The sequence below is a fragment of the Oncorhynchus nerka genome, linkage group LG23, assembly GCF_034236695.1.
Source record: "Oncorhynchus nerka isolate Pitt River linkage group LG23, Oner_Uvic_2.0, whole genome shotgun sequence".
Classification (NCBI taxonomy): domain Eukaryota; kingdom Metazoa; phylum Chordata; class Actinopteri; order Salmoniformes; family Salmonidae; genus Oncorhynchus; species Oncorhynchus nerka.
In genome coordinates, this window is record NC_088418.1 from 53,881,381 (window position 1) to 53,905,976 (window position 24,596).

At 41.5% G+C, this 24,596-nt stretch overlaps 2 protein-coding genes across 4 annotated transcripts; both read left to right on the forward strand.

The window, feature by feature from the left end:
* The first annotated feature begins 92 nt into the window (after positions 1-92).
* On the forward strand, positions 93-1,772 carry LOC115106267 (hemagglutinin/amebocyte aggregation factor-like). Of its 2 annotated transcripts, none has more exons than XM_029628834.2 (5): positions 93-200; positions 397-475; positions 830-1,018; positions 1,281-1,433; positions 1,630-1,772. In XM_029628834.2, exons 1-5 carry the CDS (start codon positions 143-145, stop codon positions 1,673-1,675), a joined length of 525 nt encoding a protein of 174 aa, XP_029484694.1. In that variant the 5' UTR covers positions 93-142; the 3' UTR covers positions 1,676-1,772. The 2 variants fall into 2 exon arrangements, with proteins under 2 accessions (XP_029484694.1, XP_029484693.1); XM_029628833.1 differs by having other exon boundaries at positions 128-218.
* An 8,691-nt stretch (positions 1,773-10,463) lies between these two features.
* Positions 10,464-24,571, forward strand: LOC115106268 (uncharacterized). 2 transcript variants are annotated; one of them, XM_029628836.2, is made up of 6 exons: positions 10,464-10,792; positions 10,987-11,052; positions 11,321-11,569; positions 11,798-12,052; positions 12,258-12,506; positions 12,624-24,571. In XM_029628836.2, the coding sequence occupies exons 1-6, from the start codon at positions 10,738-10,740 to the stop codon at positions 12,773-12,775; spliced, it is 1,026 nt and encodes a 341-aa protein (XP_029484696.2). In that variant the 5' UTR covers positions 10,464-10,737; the 3' UTR covers positions 12,776-24,571. The 2 variants fall into 2 exon arrangements, with proteins under 2 accessions (XP_029484696.2, XP_029484697.2); XM_029628837.2 differs by having other exon boundaries at positions 10,467-10,792; positions 11,014-11,052.
* The last annotated feature ends 25 nt before the right edge of the window (positions 24,572-24,596 follow it).

Genomic DNA, 24,596 nt, shown 5'->3' on the forward strand with positions numbered 1-24,596 from the left:
ATATTTTTTAGACTGCAATACACCTGCTCAAACACTGGAATTACCCACGTACGTGGCCTAAGGTCCAGCAAGGACAAAGATCACCTCTGTCTATAAATGGAGCACCAACCTTGCTGATTTTAGTTTGGGCCCCTCAAAAGCCATGAAGAGAGCCAACGTCTTTATTCTGCTTCTTGCTGGTGTGTTGGTCAACGGAAAAGGTATGCTTTATGTTACATGTGAGTTTGTGGAGTAAAGCCTGAGCATATGTGTAGCAGAGTAACTCAAAATGTGGACTTAATATTTAAATCAAATAGCAATGTGTGTGGTCAGAAATCTTTTAAAAAAGGAGAAAGAGGTGCCGATTACTACGGTAATCAATTACGTTTTTATTGTGCCCTTGTTTGTGTGTTGCAGACCTCCGCTGGCAGAACAGCTATGACCAGCCTTTGGATTTTAATTGCCCATCAGGACAATCCATCTCTCGCATAGTGAGGTGATTCCTTATGTTCCATACAACCAATCTTCTCCAAAACCTGAATTCTGCACTGACTCACAAGCACAGGTTTCCAAATCAGAGTGAGCATTTTGCTGAGTTAACCCTAACCTTTCTCAAACCCTAGCAAGCTGTTGCATATCAACAGAGTTGCTGTTGATTCAGATTAGCAATTTTCCATTTTGAGAAATTAAACAGGTTTAACTCTGTATTTTGGATTTAGGTTATTGCAATTGCATTCTGGACAAAATATGTTGGGCAACAATAAAACCTACAACCTGCATAAATGTTTTGTTTTTTTGGTATAAATTCAACTATTAATTTGTGCATTGTAATGTATTTTTCCAATTTCAGTGAGCATGACAACAAACATGAAGACCGTATCTGGGAATTTGGGTGCAAAGCTACGTTGGACTCAGCTACTAACTGCTTCACATCTTCCTACGTAAATGACTTCGACAAACCTTTCAACTACCAATGCCCAAGCCACCAGGTCATCACAGGGATGCACAGCTATCATGACAACAAGCGTGAGGACAGAAGGTGAGATGTAAATTCATCACTATTCACATGAAATAAATACACATCTTCAAGAAATGACTTTGTCAAATCAAACAAAATAACGAGGGCTTTACAATGATGGTAAAATGTAGTGATATTTGGGGATTAAATGGTGTAAAATCCTAAAAGTGACACAGGGTTGACGGAGGTACTGTTTTTGTTGAACAACCCTACTATAATGTGAATTACAAGGTTAATACAAAACATATATCATAATTCAAACCTCATTTCCACCCTTATACAGATGGAAGTTCACCTGCTGTGGAGCCAGCAACTTCTGTACTGATTCCTGCCAGTGGACCAACTACGTAAACTGGTTTGATGAGGCCTTCACTTTTAATGTCCCACCAAATTCCTACCTCATTGCAGCTGAAAGCTACCATGACAACAAGCATGAGTGAGTATGATTATTCATTGGTACTGTATGCTAATGTAATGGATTCCAAGTATTTTCTCTCTCTCTCTGTGTGTGTGTGTATCTACGGTATATGTGTGTCATATTCTTGCTGTTGGAATAAACAAGCTTCAGGAAAGGATGAATTGACTACAAAACTAACAGGAACAAAATGTCTGTTTGCCTTGTGTACTTTCAGAGATCGTCGCTGGCAATACCAATACTGTACCAGAAGGTCATGCTGAATCTATAACTGATTCTTCCTACAATCAGATTATTTGATCCATTGTTGTCTCTTGATAATCTTGAAAGAAATTCATGATTAAAGATACATGCATCAAATGATTGTGTTTCATTTCACTGCACTAACGTTTAAATTATTGATTATGCTTGGTTTCTGGTCAAGATATAAACTCTATACAGTACTATAATGGAGGGCAAATGGTTATCTCAGACAATAATTACTAAAACATTGGGTCACACTTTATTTGGATAATCCCCTAATAGATGATCTACAGCGGAACAAACCATCAACAGACTATCAACTGCAACTCTGTTGATATGCAACAGCTTGCTATGGTTACGTTTAGGGTTAGAGTTAGTCAAATCAAATCAAATTTTATTTGTCACATGCACTGAATACAACAGGTGTAGTAGACCTTACAGTGAAATGCTGAATACAACAGGTGTAGTAGACCTTACAGTGAAATGCTGAATACAACAGGTGTAGTAGACCTTACAGTGAAATGCTGAATACAACAGGTGTAGTAGACCTTACAGTGAAATGCTTAACCAACAATGCAGTTTTAAGAAAATACACCAAAAAAAGTGTTGGGGTTAAAGGGAAAGTTCAGTATTTTACAACTTCATTTTAGATGGTTCCTGCCCCTGTAAGTAGTCTATGGATCAGGTTTGGTTTTTCTTCTAATAGCCACTACAAACTTCAGCTAACTTTAGCCTCTGCTGGTTTAAAATCAATGGGAGTGGTGTGGGCATGCAGTGACTGTTAAAAAAGCCATAGACAAATTAACTGAATTATTTGGTTTGACGTAACTTTAAATGATTAGGCTTCTTAAATTCTTAAACATCTTAACCATGGATTACAGTTTCTCCTGGCCCATAGACAACCTTCAGGGGGAGGATCCATCTAACAAGAAGGTGTAAAATACTGAATTTCTCCTTTAAGGCATTTACTGAGATACTGCTGTCGGGCTTCTACCCATTGAGAAAAGTGTATGCTGTTCTAGTCTGCCTAGTGGCTGTGTCCTCTCGAGCCTGCCTAGCGGTCCTAAACTGACCTGATAACGTGATTTCCCCCCAGTTTGGTTGGTAATGTAAAAATGTATATCTGGGCAGATGGGCTTAAATTGCTCTGAAACCTTTCAGGTTGTTAGGAAAACATCTAATTCTGTCATATTTGGACCGATCTTGTGGGACTGTGATGTACATAATGTACATCATGTAGTTTCTTGGTTTATTCATTATGAAGTTAACCTATTTAAACCTTTTCATTTTCAAAGATCTTCCCAATGGTGTCTGTTTCTTTTCAAACTAGCAGCCAAGTAACCCCTGACCCATTTACACTTGACCCATGGTTCTCACTGTAACACAGAGGTAAATAAAACAAATAGTTTGGCCACATTTCTAGCATACAAAAACCATCCTGTTATGCAATTCCTGAGAGGTTATACTGTTATTTAGTGTATTTTTGTTAAACTTTTCCCTTTCAGCACACCTATTCAAACACTGAGATTACCCATGGACGTGGCTGAAAAACCCCCAAGGTCTTTAGCTCAGTGATCCGTTTCTCAGTTTCTATAAATATATATTTAGCCCTGCTTGTTGTGCTTTGGTCAGATCCCACACCTCTGGGAAGCTACAGCGCCTTCAGAAAATAATTCACTCCCCTTTACTTTTTCCAAAATGTGTTGTGTTTCAGCCTGAATTTAAAATGGATTAAATTGATATTTGTGCCACGGGCCTGCACACAATGCTCCATAGTGTCAAACTGGAATTGTGTTTTTAGACATTTTTGCAAATTCATAAAAAATGAAAAGCTGAAATGTCTTGAGTCAATAAGTATTCAACCCCTTTGTTATGGCAAGCCTAAATAAGTTCAGGAGTAAAAATGTGCTTAACAAGTCACATAATAAATTGCATGGACTCACTATGTATGCAATAATAGTGTTTAACATTGAATGACTTCCTCATCTCTGTATCCCACACATACAATTATCTGTAAGGTCCCTCAGTCGAACAGTGAATTTCAAACACAGATTCAACCACAAAGACCAGGGAGGGTTTCCAATGACTCGCAAAGAAGGGCACCTATTGGTAGATGGGTAAAAATGATGTAAAGCAGACCTTGGAATGTCCCTTTGAGCATGGTGAAGTTATTGATTACACTTTGGATGGTGTATCAATACACCCAGTCACTACAAAGATACAGGCGTCCTTCCTAACTCAGTTGCCAGAGAGGAAGAAAACCACTCAGGGATTTCACCATGAGGCCAATAGTGACTTTAAACATTTAATGGCTGTGATAGGGGACCCAATACATGAAGAAAAACACAAAATACTTAGACCAGGGCGTGACAGAACCCCCCCCCCCTAAGGTGCGGACTCCCGAACGCACCTCAAAACAAATAGGGAGGGTCCGGGTGGGCGTCTGTCCATGGTGGCGGTTCCGGCGCGGGACGTGGACCCCACTCAATTAATGTCTTAGTCCCCTCTCCTCGCGTCCCTGGATAGTCCACCCTCGCCGCCGACCATGGCCTAGTAGTCCTCACCCAGAACCCCACTGGACTGAGGAGCAGATCGGGACTGAAGGACAGCTCGGGACTGAAGGACAGCTCGGGAGTGAGAGGAAGGAAGCTCGGGAGTGAGAGGAAGGAAGCTCGGGAGTGAGAGGAAGGAAGCTCGGGAGTGAGAGGAAGGAAGCTCGGGAGTGAGAGGGAAGCTCGGGAGTGAGAGGAAGGAAGCTCGGGAGTGAGAGGAAGGAAGCTCAGGAGTGAGAGGAAGCTCAGGCAGGTAGATAGATCTACCAGATCCTGGCCGGCTGGTGGTCTCAGCAGATCCTGGTCGACTGGTGGTCTCAGCAGCTCAGGCAGGTAGATAGATCTACCAGATCCTGGCCGGCTGGTGGTCTCAGCAGATCCTGGTCGACTGGTGGTCTCAGCAGATCCTGGCCGACTGGCACCTCTGGCGGATCCTGGCCGACTGGCACCTCTGGCGGATCCTGGCCGACTGGCAGATCTGGAAGAGTCTGGCTGACTGGCAGATCTGGAAGAGTCTGGCTGACTGGCAGATCTGGAAGAGTCTGGCTGACTGGCAGATCTGGAAGATCCTGGCTGACTGGCAGATCCTGGCCGACTGGCGGATCCTGGCTGACTGGTGCTACTGGCAGATCCTGGCCGACTGGCACCTCTGGCGGATCCTGGCTGACTGGCACTTCTGGCGGATCCTGGCTGACTGGTGGATCCTGGCCGACTGGCACTTCTGGCGGATCCTGGCTGACTGGCACTTCTGGCGGATCCTGGCAGACTGGTGGATCCTGGCAGACTGGCACTTCTGGCGGATCCTGGCAGACTGGTGGATCCTGGCAGACTGGCACTTCTGGCGGATCCTGGCTGACTGGCACTTCTGGCTGACTGGTGGATCTAACTGGCATCCTGACAGATCCTGGCTGACTGGCACTCTGGCGGACTGGACTGGCGCTGGCAGACTGGCTGGCGCTGGCTGACTGGCACTTCTGGCTGCTGGGCAGACTGACAGCGGCGCTGGGCAGACTGGCGGCGCTGGGCAGACTGGCGGCGCTGGGCAGACTGGCGGGCTGGGCAGACTGGCGGCGCTGGGCAGGCTGGGCAGACTGGCGGCGCTGGGCAGACTGGCGGCACTGGGCAGACTGGCGGCGCTGGGCAGACTGGGAGCACTGGCGGCGCTGGGCAGACTGGGAGCACTGGCGGCGCTGGGCAGACTGGCGGCGCTGGGCAGACTGGCGGCGCTGAACAGGCGAGGCGCACTGAAGGCCTGGTGCGGGGAGCTGCTACCGGAGGACTGGGGTGTGGAGGTGGTACTGGATAGACCGGACCGTGCAGGCGCACTGGAGCTCTTGAGCACCGAGCCTGCCCAACCTTACCTGGTTGAAAACTCTCGGTTGCCCTGCCAGTGCGGCGAGGTGGAATAGCCCGCACTGGACTATGTAGGCGAACCGGAAACACTGAGCGCAAGGCTGGTGCCATGTACACCGGCCCAAGGAGACGCACTGGGGACCAGATGCGTAGAGCCGGCTTCATGGCATTTGGCTCGACGCTCAATCTAGCCCGGCCGATACGTGGAGCTGGAATATACCGCATTGGGCTATGCACCCGCACTGGGAACACCGTGCGCACCACTGCATAACACGGTGCCTGCCCGGTCTCTCTAGCCCCCCGGTAAGCACAGGGAGTTTGCGCAGGTCTCCTACCTGGCGTAGCCATACTCCCTGTAAGCCCCCCCGCAATAATTTTTTGGGGCTGATTCCCGGGCTTCCATCCACGTCGCCGTGCTGCCTCCTCATACCAGCGCCTCTCCGCTTTTGCCGCTTCTAGTTCCTCCTTGGGGCCGCGATATTCTCCAGGCTTCCATCCGCTCTGCCGTGCTAGCTCCTCATAATGCCGCCTCTCTGCTTTTGCTGCCTCCAGCTCGGCTTTGGGGCGACAATAATCTCCAGGCTGATCCCAGGGTCCTTTACCGTCCAGTTCTTCCTCCCATGTCCATTTCTCCAGGTGGTGCAGCCTCTCCCACTGCAGCTGCTCCTGCCTGTTGACACGCTGCTTGGTCCGTTGGTGGTGGGTGATTCTGTCACGGTTTTCTAATGGTGAAGGAGAGTCGGACCAAACTGCAGCGTGTAGATTTCGATCCATGTTTAATAAAACAACGTAACACGAATCAAAACACAAACTCTACAAAACAATAAACGTAATGAAAACCGAAACAGCCTAAACTGGTGCAAACTAACACATAATCAGGACATCAAGACACTAAGGACAATCATCCACAATACAACCAAAGAATATGGCTGCCTAAATATGGTTCCCAATCAGAGACAACGATAAACACCTGCCTCTGATTGAGAACCACTTCAGACAGCCATAGACTTTCCTAGAACACCCCACTAAGCTACAATCCCACTAACCTACACACCAAAACCCCCAGACAAAACACACCACAATACAAAAACTCCATGCCACACTCTGGCCTGACCCAATACATGAAGAAAAACACAAAATACTTAGACCAGGGCGTGACACACTCTCCATATTTTCAAGCATAGTGGTGGCTGCATCATGTTATGGGTACGCTTGTAATCGTTAAGGACTGGGGAATTTTTCAGGGTAAAAAATACATGTAATAGAGCTAAGCACAGACAAAACCTGGTTCAGTCTGCTAACAGATACTGGGAGTCAAATTTACCTTTCAGCAGGACAATAACCTAAAACACAAGGCCAAATATACAAATATCTTGCTTACCAAGATGACATTAAATGTTCCTGCGTGGCCTAGTTACAGTTTTAACTTTTATCGGCTTGAAAATCTATGGCAAGACTTGAAAATGGTTTGATGAATATTAAAAAGAATGATGTGCAAATATTGTACAATCCAGGTGTGCAAAGCTCCCAGAAAGGCTCACAGCTGTAATCTCTGCCACAGGTGATTCTAACATGCATTGATTTAGGGGATTGAATACTTATGTAATCAAGATACATTAGTGTTTTATATTTCATTAATCATTTACAAATGTTAGAAGAAAAAAAATTGCTTTGACAATACAGAGTATTTTGTGTAGTTCGTTGACAAAAAAAATGACATTTAAATCCATTTGAATCCCACACAACAAAATGTGGAAAAAGTCAAGGGGTGTGGATACTTTGTGAAGGCACTGTAGCTATTTCTCAGTCTTATGGTTTGGGGATAGAAGCTGTTCATGAGCCTCTTGGTGTCAGACTTGATGCACCAGTACCACTTGCTGTGCGGAAGCAGAGAGAACAGTCTATGGTTTGGGTGGCTAGAGTCTATAATGATTTTCAGGGCGTTCCTGATATAGAGGTCCTGGATAGCAGGGAGCTCAGCCCCAGTGATGTATTGGGCAGTCCGCACCACATTCTGTAGCGCCATGCGATCGAGGGCAGTGCTGTTGCCATACCAAGCAGTGATGCAGCCAGTCAGAATGCTCTCAATGGTGCAGCTGTAGAACTTTTGGGGGATTTTAGGGCCCATTCCAAACCTGTTCAACTACCTTAGGGGGAAGAGGTGCGGCATGTGACTGGACCATTTTAAATCATTAGTGATTTGGACACCGAAGAACTTGAAGCTCTTGACCTGCTCCACTGTAGCCCTGTTAATGTGGATGTGGGCAAGCTCGCCCCCCCACTCCCCTGTTTCCTGTAGTCCACGATCAGCTCCTTGGTCTTACTGACGTTGAGGGAGGGGTTATTGTCCCGGACCACACTGCCAGGTCTCTGACCTTCTTCCTGTAGTTTGTCTCATTGTTGCCGGTGATCAGGCCTACCACCGTTGTGTCGTCAGCAAGCCTAATGATGGTGTTGGAGTCGTACATGGCAACGCAGTCATGGGGTGAACAGGGAGCACAGGAGGGGACTAAGCAAAAAATGACCGTGAATATGCCTGCCAGCTGATCTGCTCATGTTCTGAGAACGTACCCTGGAATATCGCTTCTCTTTGAGCGATTCTCCGCATGATCCTAAAGCCAGCCGATCAATACACCTAACAGCCGTTGCATTTGAATCCGGACAGGAATGACTGGTTTGTTAATAAGACACAAACAATATAGCTTTGTGATATTTAACAAGTAATGTTTATCTCAAGGAATGTAATTCATTGACCACTAGATATATTATCTTACATTAAGTGCTATTTGTATATGCAGATCATATAGAATGCACCCTGAAATACTGTTCTATTGTTTTTGAGCTGACAGAAAACATTCTATTTCATAGTTCATATTTTCAATGGACAATCAAGCTACTGTATGCACTGGGAAGATTATTTTCTCATTGTACATTTAATGTTTATTACAGTCATGTAAACTGGCTTAAACTTTAGAAAGACCTTTGTATAGACGGAATCAACAACAAAAAAGTGTGTCGCTTTGTGTGGTAAATTACTGGCTTGATAGGATGGCTCATGCAATGTTTATTATGCAACAGATCCTACTTCACACTCTTCACAATGTTGTCACAGGTATGTAGCTATGCCTTCTCGCCTTTTACCAGAGATATCTGATCTGTCAGATGATTGGGTAAGTAGATTTAATCACATGTGATTATTACCTAATGTACAGTAAGGGTATAAAATAGCATCACTTGTCTAAGGAGACAACATTTCCTGCAGAGAGCCAAACATAGAGAATCCCTTCATCAGGCTTCATCCTTATGACAGGTAAGAGCAGTCATCTCGATCCATTTACTGTGGTGTATGGATAACATTGCCAATGGTTACGTTCCAATGTTCATATTAGCAGACCACTTAGAATGAACTAAATTAATTTGGCACGCATTCTAAGTGGTATGATGGTGTGGATATTGGAACTCTGGTGCCAACAATTTGGTCTTGCAGGGTGGGATAATGACTTTGATGTACCGTTTATGTCCTTTCCAATCTATGTAGTTATTAAGCTAAAAGGGGTGACTGGTAGGAAATATTTGTGTTTCATGTGTTATGGAAAACATATTATTTTGCCCCAATTGTAACTGTTATGCTGAAGAGATGCTTAGTCAGTACTGGCCATACCTTTTGTTTTACAGTGATGTATGCTGACTTATACCATCTGATATTATTTTGTTTCAGATACCACAGTAACCACCACGAGGACAGGAGGTGAGTCTCTTCATTTCAGTACATAGAACAATCACATTCAGATTTTCAAGCATTTTGTGAATTACATACGGACACAAATTTGTCTTAGTCATTTTGAGCAAGGCTGAGGAACAAGTTACATTGTAATAAGTCAGATGAGGCCTAAGAAACATTACAGTACCTTCTTTACTCAGTTTATCTAGTATCCTCGGTTACAAATGTCTGAGAATCCTGGTCAACTACCAACAAGATCAGTGGCCTCATGTTACTCCACTCTCCAGTACTTAACTGCCAAAATAAATGTTTAATGAATGGAGAACGTATAGTCAATTAACCCACATTAATATGAATTTATTGCCTGTCCCTTTTCAGTTGGAGGTTTTACTGCTGTTCTGTCCTTAAGATTTGTACCTTTGACTGCCAGGTTACACCCTGGGTCAACTACAGTACTGGGATGAGGCATTCACCGACAAAGCCACCAGTACCAACGATCTCCTTATTCCACATTTTGTTGTATTACAGCCTGAATTCAACATTGATTAAATTGATTGTTTTTCTCACCAATCTACACACAATATCCCAAAATGACAAAGTGGAATTATGTTTTTTTTTAAATAATGAAAATTCATGAAAATTAATATCTCATTTACACAAGTATTCACATCCTTGAGTCAATACTTTGTATGTTTGAAAATACCCTTGAGCATGGTGAAGTTATTAATTACATGTTGGATGGTGTATCAATACACCCATTCACTACAACTGCTCAGGGATTTCACTATGAGGCATAAGGTATCCTCGTAAACATTAAGGACTGGGGAGTTTTTCAGGATAAAAGGGAAATGGAATTGACCTAAACACAGGCAAAATCATAGAGGAAAATCCCAGTGGTTCAGTCTCCTTTCCTAAAGCTAAAGTTAAAAGTCTGTATTATACACAACCTTTTGAGGTTAAATGTAATTACATTATAAGAACTAAAGGTATGACATCAATGCGCTGTATTTGACTTTTGATAAGAGATTCTGGTACAAGCCATGCACTGAAACCACGTTCTCGACACTCCTAAATTCGTCATACACTCATGTATTACACATATAGTCTCATATCTTTCCCTCCAATTGGTTCTGTCTATTAAAAATGGTATATTAATTGACTTCAGCTCCCCAGGAGCAGGGTTGGAGAGTTGGAGACCATTTATTTTATACCTCAGTACATTGCCCTCTACATGTTAGTTCATAGTAAAAGTTGCCAGTTCTGTTTCACCTTATTTAATGGTCACTACAGAAATAATGTATTTTTAATGGGCAGGTTTGAATGGGCAGGGCAGGTTCGCTCTCAGTCTGTTCTCTCTGATAAGGTGTGTTTGTTTACCTTCTCACTCTACTACTTGACTCTGTAACAGTCCCATATTCCTAGTATCGAATTCACCTCACTCCATCTCTGCGAGACAATGAAGGATACACACACCCTGCTTAATCTACTTCTGCTGCTAGTGTACCTAGTAGGTAATATGATTTAAAAAATATATATAACAACATGATAACATTTCTTTTTGAGGATGCCAAAGTTGGTTTAACATCAGTCAGTAGGTCTGGACTCTTCCTGTTAAGCTCTATAACTACATTTACTTTCAATGTCTACGGAGGTCCAGCTTTTGTTTGGGTGAAAATAGTGTTACATTATAATGTGTTGATTATAGCCTGTGGCTGTTCTGATGAACTTCCAGGATCAGCTTTGACCACTGATGGAGGGAGTGGCAGTACCAGTAAGTGAACCACATCACATAATAGCCAAGCCAAATTATTACAGGATGGAACACATCACTGCATTGATGGGAATGTTGGGTACTTTGAATAATGACTGTGATCGTAGGGTAGTGCTATCAGCTAGCACCTAACTACAGGCGTTTTATTGGATTATCGTTGTAGTAATTTATCACTGTTACAAGAATACATTTACACCCTGTATCCAATAAATCCTTTATTCTTAAACAGGTAGGCCTACATTGCCTGATTGTGCACTGTAATTTTCAGATGGTCCCTTGGAACTAACCATTGTGGGACCTGACTTTGTTAAAGTGGGTGTGCCACGCAGCTTTTACTGTGCTGCCCAGTGCTCTCCCTCCTGTAGCTACAGAATGAGTATCGACGGGCAGATTTGGCATGGCAACGAGCTGTTGTTCACAGCTCGCCAGTGGGAGGAGTCCCTAAACCTCACATGCACTGCAAGGAATGATGACTCTGGGAGGTCCTCTACAGTAACAAAGATACTGCAGGTTTTAGGTGCGTGGGTGGTTTGTTGTTTTTATAACACTTCACTTGAAATTAAAGGTGATGGTCTTTATGATATTAGGAATAGAGGAATAATGAAATGTGTTGTAATTTATTGACAAAATGTCTGGATTACTGGATTAGTGCTAGATAAAAATTATGCTAATTATTGCTAATGTTTTTCACATTGGTCATAGGATCTAGACTATTATCTAAATGTCTATGTGTTCCTTCTATTAGCTGGACCTACCAACATATCAATCACAGGCCCTGCCCTGATGACCCCAGGGGCCCCTCAAAGCTTCCAGTGTAACGCAGACTGCCGTCCCTCCTGCAACTACACCTGGAAGATAAAGGGCCGATGGCTCGGGGGGCAGGGGAACAAGATTACTGTAACTCCCGAAGAGTTGGCCACCTCTGCTACCCTGAACTGCAAGGCCATCAACAGTGTGTCTGGGCTCTATGCCATGGCAACCAGGACAATTCCTGTAACATGTAGGTTATTCTGAGATTTAGAGCTTCCAGCAATTGTAGATTCCCTCTTGTTGTTAGTGTAATGCAATTGTCCATAGCCACACCAATAGCTTCATCTATCAATATACATACATTCCCTTATATAGTATGTAGTCTATAGTTGTTGGGGTTTTGGTTGAAGTGATACTTGAACAATTTTTTCCCTCTAATTTTTGTCTCCTATCAGCTGGTCCATCAGAGGTCCACGTCATCGGCCCAGACTCTGTTGCAGTCGGCTTCAAGTCCATGTTTCAGTGCACTGCCAAATGCACTCCCGCTTGTGACTACTGGTGGATCGTTGATGGTCACACTGTTTATGGCAGTGAGATGGAGATGACGGTCGAGCGACATGTGAAGTCAGAGAAGATTATGTGCCACGCTCAGAATATGGTCTCAACTCATTTTGAGGTGGTCACCAAGTCCATACGGGTGGAAGGTACAGCAGAAATCCCATGATTCTTCATGTTAGCAGCTACCTTAACTTTTATGCTGTCATAAACATTATCTGACCTTTTTTTGTGTTCCTTTTGGAATGGTTTTGTGCGTGTTGCAGAAAATGACAAAAAGAAGATCCTCTCCAAAAAATATGGTTGTCAAGCTGTGTCCAGTTTGTGTTTGTCCAAGAAGACCATCTCTGGGAGGAAGCATCAGCATTGTACAGCAGCTGAAACCTGGTCCCGATTGAGTCCGAACATACCTTGCTGACAACAACACCAGGTTCCAGAGCATTAAAGGTGTAAAACAGGAATATAGACTGAAAATAGACAAGACATTAAAACCTTGAATACTAGCTACAGTGACTTCAGAAAGTATTCACACTCCCTGACTTCCACATTTTGTTATGGTGGAGTCTGAATTTAAAATAGAATACATTTAAATTTTTTGTCACTGGCCTACACACAATACCCCATAATGTCAAAGTGGAATTGTGTTTTTGATATATATACACTACCGTTCAAAAGTTTGGGGTCACTTAGGAATGTCTTTGTTTTTGAAAGAAAATCACATTTTTTGTTCATTACAATAACATCAAATTGATCAGAAATACAGTGTAGACATTATTATTGTTGTAAATGACTATTGTAGCTGGAAACGACAGATTGTTTGTGGAATATCTACATAGGCATACAGAGGCCCATTATCAGCAACCATCACTCCTGTGTTCCAATGGCACGTTGTGTTAGCTAATCAAATAGTACCCGTAAAACACCAGTCTCAACATCAACAGTGAAGAGGCGACTGTTAGTGGAATTTCTAAATTCCTGTATGTTTTGTAGCCAAAACCAAATTCGCACTCATTTCTAATTCATTAATGATTTGTAAGTTCATTAATTATGCATGAAGTAGATTGAGACCAGTCTTAAAAGCCAAGGTAACAGCGTTTAATTCCAGAGAGTACTAACCAAAAATAGAAGGACCCTTGCATTTTAAAGAGAGAACATAAAATGACATCATCAGTTTCTCACACTCTCTCCGATTCCCACAATAGCCCAGTGTTTTCAGGTCCGGAGATGTATTCTACTCCCCTCATAAACCAGACATTCCAATCTGTCTAAAAGATATCTTCTCCTCCACAAATGGTACATCAAGGACCATTGTTATCTGTCAGAAAAGATACATTATCCCTCTCCCTTAAACTTCCCGCGAGGTACAGACAATTAATTTGTTTTGCTTACATTTTCAGTAACAGCTTAACCAAGAGCCCATACATAATAGTATTAGAATAAATGGTTCTAATTGAAATGTATACATTATTAATCATTTCAACTATAATTTCCTCCAACAATCCTCCCTTTGATTAAATATTATACATTCAAATCTACATCTAGTTTTATTTAAACATAAAAAAATAAAAGTATAAACGAACTTATAACTAACCTTTTTATAGAGGTTTATCAGATTTATCATATGAAGACTTATGATTAACCTTATTATAAAGGTTTATCAGATTCTTCACACATCATTAATCAAATCTAACTCTAACTACAACTGTTTTTAAACCTACATCAGAACCATAACTCTTCTTTTTAGGATTTTTGTTACAACCTTCATTAAAAAAACAGTTTAATCATTGAAACAAATTACAATCTAATTCCCCTTCCTCTCAACACTAGTCTCATCAAACATAAATTCCCCACAAATGACAGATCCAGATTCGTCCACTTCCTCTGTAAACATGCCTTCAGTCCTCCACGGGTCAGAACCTGGAATCGGCCCATACCGCACCATCTGTTGTGTCATTGATCTCTCCAGAGTCCTGGAAACAAGGCCTCGCACACAGGGAATTAGACAACAGCCGCATAAAACTAAAACAGTCATACAGGTGAATGTAGCCCATAACACAGTGATTATAACATTTTTCCATTTTCCAAACGTACTATCAACCCAATTTAGTTCAGAGAAGTATCCACCCCAGAGTTTCTGCCAACCCGTGAGCCAGGGTGGTCAAACCAGCTGAGGCTTCGGGCACTGATTCGTCCGGAGCTGTGTTATTTGGGATGTAAGCACAAACATGGTCCTGATAATCACGCATACTACTCCCTTTTCAGCCATTAACATATCTAATGCAATTCTATTCTGCCATACCATCCAGCTGGTTGCTTCAGTCTGTTCTGCAAAACCTTTAATAGCATCTCTGGTATACTTGTTAAAGCGCTGTTGATTATCATGAATATAATTAATCCAGTCCACGTTCTTATTGAGAGTAGACCCCCCGGAAATGCTTAACTCTAATCCTGCTAGGATCTGATTTCTTGCTTTGACTCATCTGGCACCCCCCTTGGAACCCCAATGTTATCAATGTGTACTTAGTCAATAAGAGACCCGGATGGAATAGCTCTTTTCTCCCATTTGGCTATACTTCATGTCTTGGTGTTGAATGAGTGTCAAAGGCATTACAATGGAGCATAATCCTGTCCAATCTGTTGGTAAAACCTCGCCCTGACATCATTTCCCAAGAGTACTGTACCGGGCCAAACGGTAATAATCTCCTCCGGTCACTGTAAAGAGAGGAACCTGGGGATTTAAATAGTGCAAATCAATACAACTGTCATTATCTGGCATTCCTGCTTTCGTGAACAGCTTTACCATACCGACCCAAACTCCTCTACCCAGAACCGTACTAGGGTGTCGACCAAGACCTGGTCATCTCCCTACCACAACCCTTGATCCTCCTTCATTTCTATTTAAAGGGTTAAGCGTATCTTTATGCCACTCTACTCTACTCTACCTTCTTCCATACTGGGTGAGTGGATTCATATAGCCCTCTCTCCCAATGAGCTATGACCTGTGTCCACGATCAATATGGGAACCTGCACCGATATCTCTTTTATTTTGGAACAAAATCCTCATCGTCTAAACCATGGGTCAAATTACCACTCTCCGCATACTCGAGTAGGACGTGCTGTATCAGGAATATGTCACCCACGATAAGACAGCTCAGACGAACAGCTTCCATGTGAAGCCCCACCCTCTCCCCTAGAACACATCGCTTAGCAAGAGCCAGACACATCTTCACTTCTATGAACAACAACAGTGAGGAAAGGACAGGTAAGGTATTTTTCATTCGAGAGATGGCCCCCAGAATTCTGTTAATTCCAGTTCTCCTCTCGAACTCTGTTATTGTTTGACAGTATCAGTGTGCCTACCCTCCCGCAGTGCGATATGAATCCGGGTAGTTCTTTCAGCTAGCTGTCACCAGGAGTCCTTGGTATGGTCCCCCCAACAGGCCTATGGGACTGGATTGAGTGACTTCACCTGTAGTTCACTTGTAGTGCATAAAATCTTGGACATACAGGTTTGGTTAACAAACAGTTTCTCATTTGTTCTGTTTATTAGCTAAAAAAAAATGTTTTATCAGTTAATTATCCCGTAGGTCACATCCTATTCTAGAACACCATTTACCCATCCCCCCTTTGTTACCTGGCTCTGCCCAGGTAACAACCTTGCCTTATTCTTAAACAATGACTTAGGTAAGATTTAGTGAATTATCCTTATGTCTGACATCATCATGTAGGAGCCCCCTTTAATTTTCCACATGTCCAATTCTCTCATGGGCGTCCCCTGTGTCAATCCCGTACCAATTCCCTGTCAAGTTTCTTATCTACTTTTATGAACTATATGCGCTACCTATATATTTTCTTAAATATATATTTTTACCAATTTAAACCTTTTCTCTCATATCTCTCAAATAGCACTAAGCTTCCAAACGTTTGACTTAATCTAAAATCATAGATTTTTAGAAAAAACATGTCTATGCGCGGCTTTTCTCCAAAGTCCTTACATTTCCTTAATCAATCTATCTCAAACCTAACAATAATCCTAAATCATCACAGATGTCCTATATTCCTGTTAAATGTAGCACTATTTAAAAACGTATAATAATCAAACAAAGTCTAATAAATGCTAACCATATTAAAAATCCTTCCTACACTAACAAGCCCTCTCCTTCGGGGACCCTCCGTATTCTATCTGACAATAACATGAATTTAATATGTGTTGCAAAGTGTGGAATACCTTATCTACAGTAATTTATCACCCTTAAAAAACTGCAACTTATTTTTCTATGTAATTCCCTGCCCTATTGGCTTAATCTATTTTACCTTCCCCTATTTATTCTCAATGATAAATATGACTTTTTCTCTGTTACAATACCAAATCATTAATAGCCCATTCAAAAACTTCACAGCTAATGTTGTAAAACAGAATCCTGAACCACTTTCTCATTTGCGGTTCAAACAGTAATTCTAACCCCTCAACCAAAACTCCATTATAACTAATTTACCTTAAAATTAGTAATCCAACTGACCACAATTCATTATACAAATGGCTCTCCCCCGGGGCTGATCAGACCCCAAAAGATAGCCACGATAAGGTCAAAAGGTCATACCATATTAGACATAAAGAACCCTTTATCCTTAAAATAGAAATAGTCACCTGTGTAATTAAAACCCATAAAATAAAAACTCATAAGGTTCCATATGTGAGCGTGCCTCTTTAAAATACCTTTGCACTAAAACAAATAGTTATAATGCACACATTTTTCTTCTAAATGCCACAACCCCTTTTCTCGGTTTAAATTTGAGTAACGATGTTGTTAAACGTGCAACGTCATCACACATCTGCCTGCTTTAGGTGACTTTCTCTTCTATGATACATTTATTTAAATACGACTCCCATCTCAATACATTATTCCACCAGATTATTTTGGGCAAAATAGCGTTTTACATCGAAATTGTCTCGCCATTATTTTTAATGACTTCTTTTTTCAATTCTATCTAGAACACATGATAAACGTTCATTTCATATCTTTTACAAACACTGGCGACCGTATTTTTCAGGCAAAACATGCAAATAGGTCAATTACAATCTAAAATCCATTTTAGTTAACCGCCTCGGCCGGGATTACAATTAAACCATCTTGTATTTTTCTTTTGACTCACCTTATCCATTTTTCTCAACATTATTATTATAATTGTCCGTAGTCCCCAAACTTCGACGCCGGGAATTCCCAGAAAATCGTCCTAATTACGGATATAGCAAGGAACGGTTTTAAATATCAGCTTCCATTCGGGTTCTTTGTCTGAGTCAGATTCTGGATGCTTCCCTTCCCCTCTCTTTGTTCTCGTATTACGGTAATCTCCCGCTAGTTTTTCGACACTTCTTTTGAGGAAATTCTAAACAATCCTTCCTTTTCTGTCTGACTGTTTGTGTGTCTCTTTTATGGAAATATTACCAATAGCTTTGACTTTTGAATCAGATATTAGGTCTGACCTTACAACTATAAGCCCAGGGTTTGTAAAGCCCTAGTTAAAATCTTATTTTCCGGTTGTGTCAGAGGGCTTTTAAAGAACGCTAATAATCGTTATCTCACGCCACTTATTGTTAGACTCCCCTCTCGCATGGAACTATCCTGTCTATAGATATGGCTTTTATCTCATTTCTTTAGATTTAAGTTCCCTCTCCTCCTTATTTGGATATTTCCGTAGTATTAGTTGAATCGGAACGATGATCAATACTGCCACTATTCAAATGACCAATCCAGTTATCTTGCGCATTCTTGCTGTCTCCCTACGCCCAGTATTTGTACAAGCTCACCGTCCTATCCCCCAGTACCTATTTAATATCCCGTCTTAATCTCGGGCGGGTGTGCCTCTCATGATTATGTTTAGTTTATTTACGGTAGTGCACATTACCACAGGTTATTTTCGAACCTGCTTCAGTGTATATCGGTTATACAAAACCCAGTGTATGATGGTCATACATACCCTGTGGGAATAGCAAAGCTCCCATTATTGATGAATTCTGAAAATTTCAGAACATCAATTAAAGAGCTCAAATCCCCCCAGAATCGAGAATAAAGGCTACTTTTCAGGTCCGGAGATGTCTTCTACTCCCCTCATAAACCAGACATTCCAATCTGTCTAAAAGATATCTTCTCCTCCACAAATGGTACATCAAGGACCATTCTTATCTGTCAGAAAAGATACATCATCCCTCTCCCTTAAACCTTCCGCGAGGTACAGACAATTAATTCGTTTTGCTTACATTTTCAGTAACAGCTTAACCAAGAGCCCATACATAATAGTATTAGAATAAATGGTTCTAATTGAAATGTATACATTATTAATCATTTCAACTATAATTTCCTCCAACAGCGGGGTGTTCCTCTGTCCAGTGTCTGTGTTCTTTTGCCCATCTTAATCTTTTCTTTTCATTGGCCAATCTGAGAGATGGCTTTTTCTTTGCAACTATGCCTTGAAGACCAACATCCCGGAGTCGCCCCTTCACTGTTGATGTTGAGACTGGTGTTTTGCGGGTACTATTTAATGAAGCTGCCAGTTGAGGACTTGCGAGGCGTCTGTTTCTCAAATTAGACACTCTAATGTACTTGTCCTCTTGCTCAGTTGTGCACCGGGGCCTCCCACTCCTCTTTCTATTCTGGTTAGTGCCAGTTTGTGCTGTTCTGTGAAGGGAGTAGTACACAGCGTTGTACGAGATCTTCAGTTTCTTGGCAATTTCTCGCATGGAATAGCCTTTATTTCTCAGAACAAGAATAGACTGATGAGTTTCAGAAGAAATGTCTTTGTTTCTGGCCATTTTGAGCCTGTAATCGAACCCACAAATGCTGATGCTCCAGATACTCAAATAGTCTTAAAAAAAGGCCAGTTTTATTGTGTCTTTAATCAGTACAACAGTTTTCAGCTGTGCTAACATAATTGCAAAAGGGTTTGCTAATGATCAATTAGCCTTTTAAATTGATAAACTTGGATTAGCTAACACAACGTGCCATTGGAACAGGAGGGATGGCTGCTGATAATGGGCCTATGTATGCCTGTGTAGATATTCCACAAAAAATCTGCCATTTCAAGCTACTTTAAAAAAATAAAATATTTATTTAACCAGGTAGGCAAGTTGAGAACAAGTTTTCATTTACAACTGCGACCTGGCCAAGATAAAGCAAAGCAGTTCGACACATACAACAACACAGAGTTACACATGGAGTAAACAAACATAGAGTCAATAATACAGTTGAAAATCAAGTCTGTAAACAATGTGAGCAAATGAGGTGAGATAAGGGAGGTAGCGCAATAAATAGGCCATGGTGGCGAAGTAAATACAATATAGCAATTAAAACGCTGGAATGGTAGATTTGCAGTAGATGAATGTGCAAAGTAGAAATACTGGGGTGCAAAGGAGCAAGATAAATAAATAAATAAAATAAATACAGTAGGGGATGAGGTAGTTGTTTGGGCTATTTATAGATGGGCTATGTACAGGTGCAGTGATCTGTGAGCTGCTCTGACAGCTAGTGCTTAACGCTAGTGAGGGAGATAAGTGTCTCCAGTTTCAGTCATTGGCAGCAGAGAACTGGAAGGAGAGGCAATACAATAGTCATTTACAACATTAACAATTCCTGCACTGTATTACTGATCAATTTGATGTTATTTTAATGGACAAAAAAACAAGGACATTTCTAAGTGACCCCAAACTTTTTTATATATTTTTTTACTAATTAATTAGAAATGATAAGATGAAATGTCTTGAGTCAATACATATTCAAACCCTTTGTTATGGCAAGCCTAATAAGTTCAGGAGTAAAAATGTGTTTAACAAGTCACATACTGTAAGTTGCATTGACTCCCTCTGTTTGCAATAGTAGTGTTTACCATAATTGTTGAATGACTATCTCATCTTTGTACCCCACAAATACAATTATCTGTAAGGTCTCTCAGTTGAGCAGATTCAACCACAAAGACTAGGGAGGGTTTTTAATGCCATGCAAAGAAGGGCACCTATTGGTAAATAAAACATTTTAAAAAATAGACATTGAATATCTCTTTGAGCATGGTTATCATTTACACTTTGGATGGTGTATCAATACACCCAGTTCCTACAAAGATACAGGCGTCCTTCCTAAATCGGTTGCTGGAGAGGAGTCAAACCGGTCAGGGATTTCACCCTTCACCCACAATGTTCCTAAGTGGCCTAGTTACAGTTATAACTTAAATCTGCTTGAAAATCAATGGCAAAACCTAAAAGTTCTTGTTTGGCAATGATCAACAACAAATTTGACAGAGCTTGAAGAATTGTGAAAAGATTAATGGGCAAATGTTGCACAATCCAGGTGTGGAAAGCTCTTAGAGATTTACACAGAAAGACACTCAGCTGTAATCGCTGACTCAGGAGGTTGAATGCTTACCTAAATCAAGATATTGTGGACGGACCACTAGAGGGCAGGCTGGGCTCATGGATAGTTGCCCAACGGAGCCTGGGAGACAAGGTAACCAGAGTCAATTAAGCACAGCTGACGGTACTAATGAGATACTCTCCTTCCCCTATAAAAGAGAGAATGGAACCAGCAGAGAGGGGGGAAACTATCTCTGGAAGATGGCCACCGAGAGAGAGAAGCTGTGCTGAAAGAACCACTAAGACGGTGACAAAACCGTGATTTATGTTTGTTGTAGTTTAAAGATTATCCTATTGTGTTCTTGTTTCATCTGGAGAAGAAGATGTGTGTTTTTCCTTGGAAGATTTTTCATTGATTATGATTAGAATGTTTTTGTTGACAAAATACCCTCAATAGAGAACCGTGTTCAATCAGAAAAACCTACTCCTGACTCGTTTATTCCACCTTCCCGCTTTAGAGTGACGCCTAATTACATGGTACGCTCACAATATATTTGTGTTTTATTTGTCTTTTCTTTTTTCTTTTACAAATTATAGATCATTTTTTCTGCTTTGACATTATAGAGTATTTTGTGTAGATCGTTGACAGATAATTACAATTAAATCAATCCCACTTTGTAAAAAGTCAAGGGATGTGACTACTTTCTGAAGGCAGGGTATAACATAAATTGACCTCTGTTTTCATCTGATACAAATAAGATCATACAATGTAATGACAATGATAATTACTGGTCCAGCTTGATCTGTGGTAGAGGCCTGAATTACGGAGTCAGTTGATGTTGCTAGTCCTAACTTTCCACCAGTACTGTACTACACTGTACCGTCCTCCAGTCCAACCAGCTGTGGGATGTCGACCCCAATGTTGTATATAAACCCTGGATTGCTGATGCTATGTATTGACCATTGAGAGGCTATGAAGCCACTGGTTGGACATATTGCCACTCCCAAGTAGCAGTCCTCCATTTCAATTAAATGTACAAAAGGACAAAATTACATTTATTTAAGTTTAATTTTTGTAGTAGTGGGGACAGTAACATTAGTCATCTCTATAAATGATACATTAAGGATTATACATTTTTTCCGTTATTTAGCTAGGCAAGTCAGTTAAGAACAACTTCTTATTTACAATGACAGCCTTCCCCAGCCAAACCCGGACGACGCTGGGCCAATTGTGCGCCGCTTATGGGACTCCCAATCACGGCCGGATATGATTCGAACCAGGGACTGCAGTGACGTCTCTTGCGCTGCGCCACTCAGAAGCTCAATGTTTAGCCGTGTAATAGAACAATTTAGCAAAAACGAACGTACACATTAATAAATACATTTCTATAGCTTCCAAAAATATTTTTTTACCATCATGACGGAGTGCCAAGATGGAGGCACAGTGGCTTCAACACATCCCCCCCTATTAGTCATCTAGTGTATATATAAATCATTGGTTGACCCCTGTCACAGTGCTGTCCTTCACCACGGCAACAATCTCTCATAAAGTGTTCACTCGTCTTTCTGCTGAAAGACAAATTCCAGACCAAAAATGTGCTTAGTAAAATATGAGACTTACACAGACACGCATGACTAAGTTGATGGGTCATGTAAATGAGTTCAATAGAATGTTATACAGTGGGTCAATAACAAAAGTTTATCTCAATACTTTGTTATATACTCTTTGTTGGCAATGACAGAGGTCAAACGTTTTCTGTAAGTCTTCACAAGGTTTTCACACACTGTTGCTGGTATTTTGGCCCATTCCTCCATGCAGATCTCCTCTAGAGCAGTGGTGTTTTGGGGCTGTTGCTGGGCAACACAGACTTTTAACTCCCTCCAAAGATTTTCTATGGGGTTGAGATCTGGAGACTGGCTAGGCCACTCCAGGACCTTGAAATGCTTCTTACGAAGCCACTCCTTCGTTGCCCGGGCGGTGTGTTTGGGATCATTGTCATGCTGAAAGACCCAGCCACGTTTCATCTTCAATGCGATGGAAGGAGGTTTTCACTCAAAATCTCACGATACATGGCCCCATTCATTCTTTCCTTTACACGGATCAGTCGTCCTGGTCCCTTTGCAGAAAAACAGCCCCAAAGCATGACGTTTCCACCCCCATGCTTCACAGTAGCTATGGTGTTCTTTGGATGCAACTCAGCATTCTTTGTCCTCCAAACACGACGAGTTGATTTTTTACCAAAAAGTTATATTTTGGTTTCATCTGACATTCTCCCAATCTTCTTCTGGATCATTCAAATGCTCTCTAGCAAACTTCAGACGGGCCTGGACAAGTACTGGCTTAAGCAGGGGGACACGTCTGGCACTGCAGGATTTGAGTCCCTGGCGGCGTAGTGTGTTACTGATGGTAGGCTTTGTTACTTTGGTCCCAGCTCTCTGCAAGTCATTCACTAGGTTCCCCCGTGTGGTTCTGGAATTTTTGCTCACCGTTCTTGTGATAATTTTGACCCCACAGGGTGAGATCTTGCGTGGAGCCCCAGATCGAGGTTGATTATCAGTGGTCTTGTATGTCTTCCATTTCCTAATAATTGCTCCCACAGTTGATTTCTTCAAACCAAGCTGATTACCTATTGCAGATTCAGTCTTCCCAGTCTGGTGCAGGTCTACAATTTGGTTTCTGGTGTCCTTTGACAGCTCTTTGGTCTTGGCCATAGTGGAGTTTGGAGTGTGACTGTTTGAGGTTGTGGACAGGTGTCTTTTATACTGAAAACAAGTTCAAACAGGTGCCATTAATACAGGTAACGAGTGAAGGACAGAGGAACCTCTTAAAGAAGAAGTTACAGGTCTGTGAGAGCCAGAAATCTTGTTTGTTTGTAGGTGACCAAATACTTATTTTCCATCATAATTTGCAAATAAATTCATAAAAAAATCCTTCAATGTGATTTTCTGGATTTTTTTTCTCATTTTGTCTGTCATAGTTGAAGTGTACCTATGATGAAAATTACAGGCCTCTCTCATCTTTTTAAGTGGCTGACTAAATACTTCTTTGCCCCCCTGTATATATATATATATGGGGGGATACAACCATCCCAGCTCTGCCGATTTTTCTGTGAAGAGACAGAATCATTAGATCCTTTGTTTTTGTACTGTCCATCTGTACTGTAGCTTGTTTTGGTCGCAGGTTCAGGAATGGCGGAAGAATTGCAACATTTACCTGGAGCTAACTCTGCAAATAGCACTGCTGGGTGATTTAAAAAGTCATAGTCAATCGATCAATAATATAAAAATGTTCTTAGCAAAATTGTTTATCTTTAATTTACAATCTGTAGAAACTGAGAATAGGAAGGTTCAGAACTTTTGTGAAACCTCACAGCACAGTTGAAAAATATATGGCAAACAGAAATCAAAACTAACAATGAAAGAACGTTGAGTAAGTAAGTCTTTATAAAAATAATTGCCTCCACGTTTTTATGGTGGAATGTTGACTATAGGCTACTTTGAACCATGCAAGGTAAGATATAATATGTGTCACGCCCTGACCTGACATATCTCTGTTTTCTTTATATTTTGGTTAGGTCAGGGTGTGACTAGGGTGGGTACGCTAGTTTTAGTATTGGCTAGGGTTTTTGTATGTCTAGAGTTTTTGTAAGTCTAGGTGAATTTGTTTGTCTATGGTGGCCTGATATGGTTCCCAATCAGAGGCAGCTGTTTATCGTTGTCTCTGATTGGCGATCATATTTAGGTAGCTATTTCCTTTTTGTGTTTGTGGGATCTTGTCTATGTGTAGTTGTCTGTCAGTACTCGTTTGTATAGCGGTTCAGTTTGTTATTTTGTTCAGTGTTCATTCTTTTAATAAATAAGAATGTACGCATACCACGCTGCGCCTTGGTCCGATTCT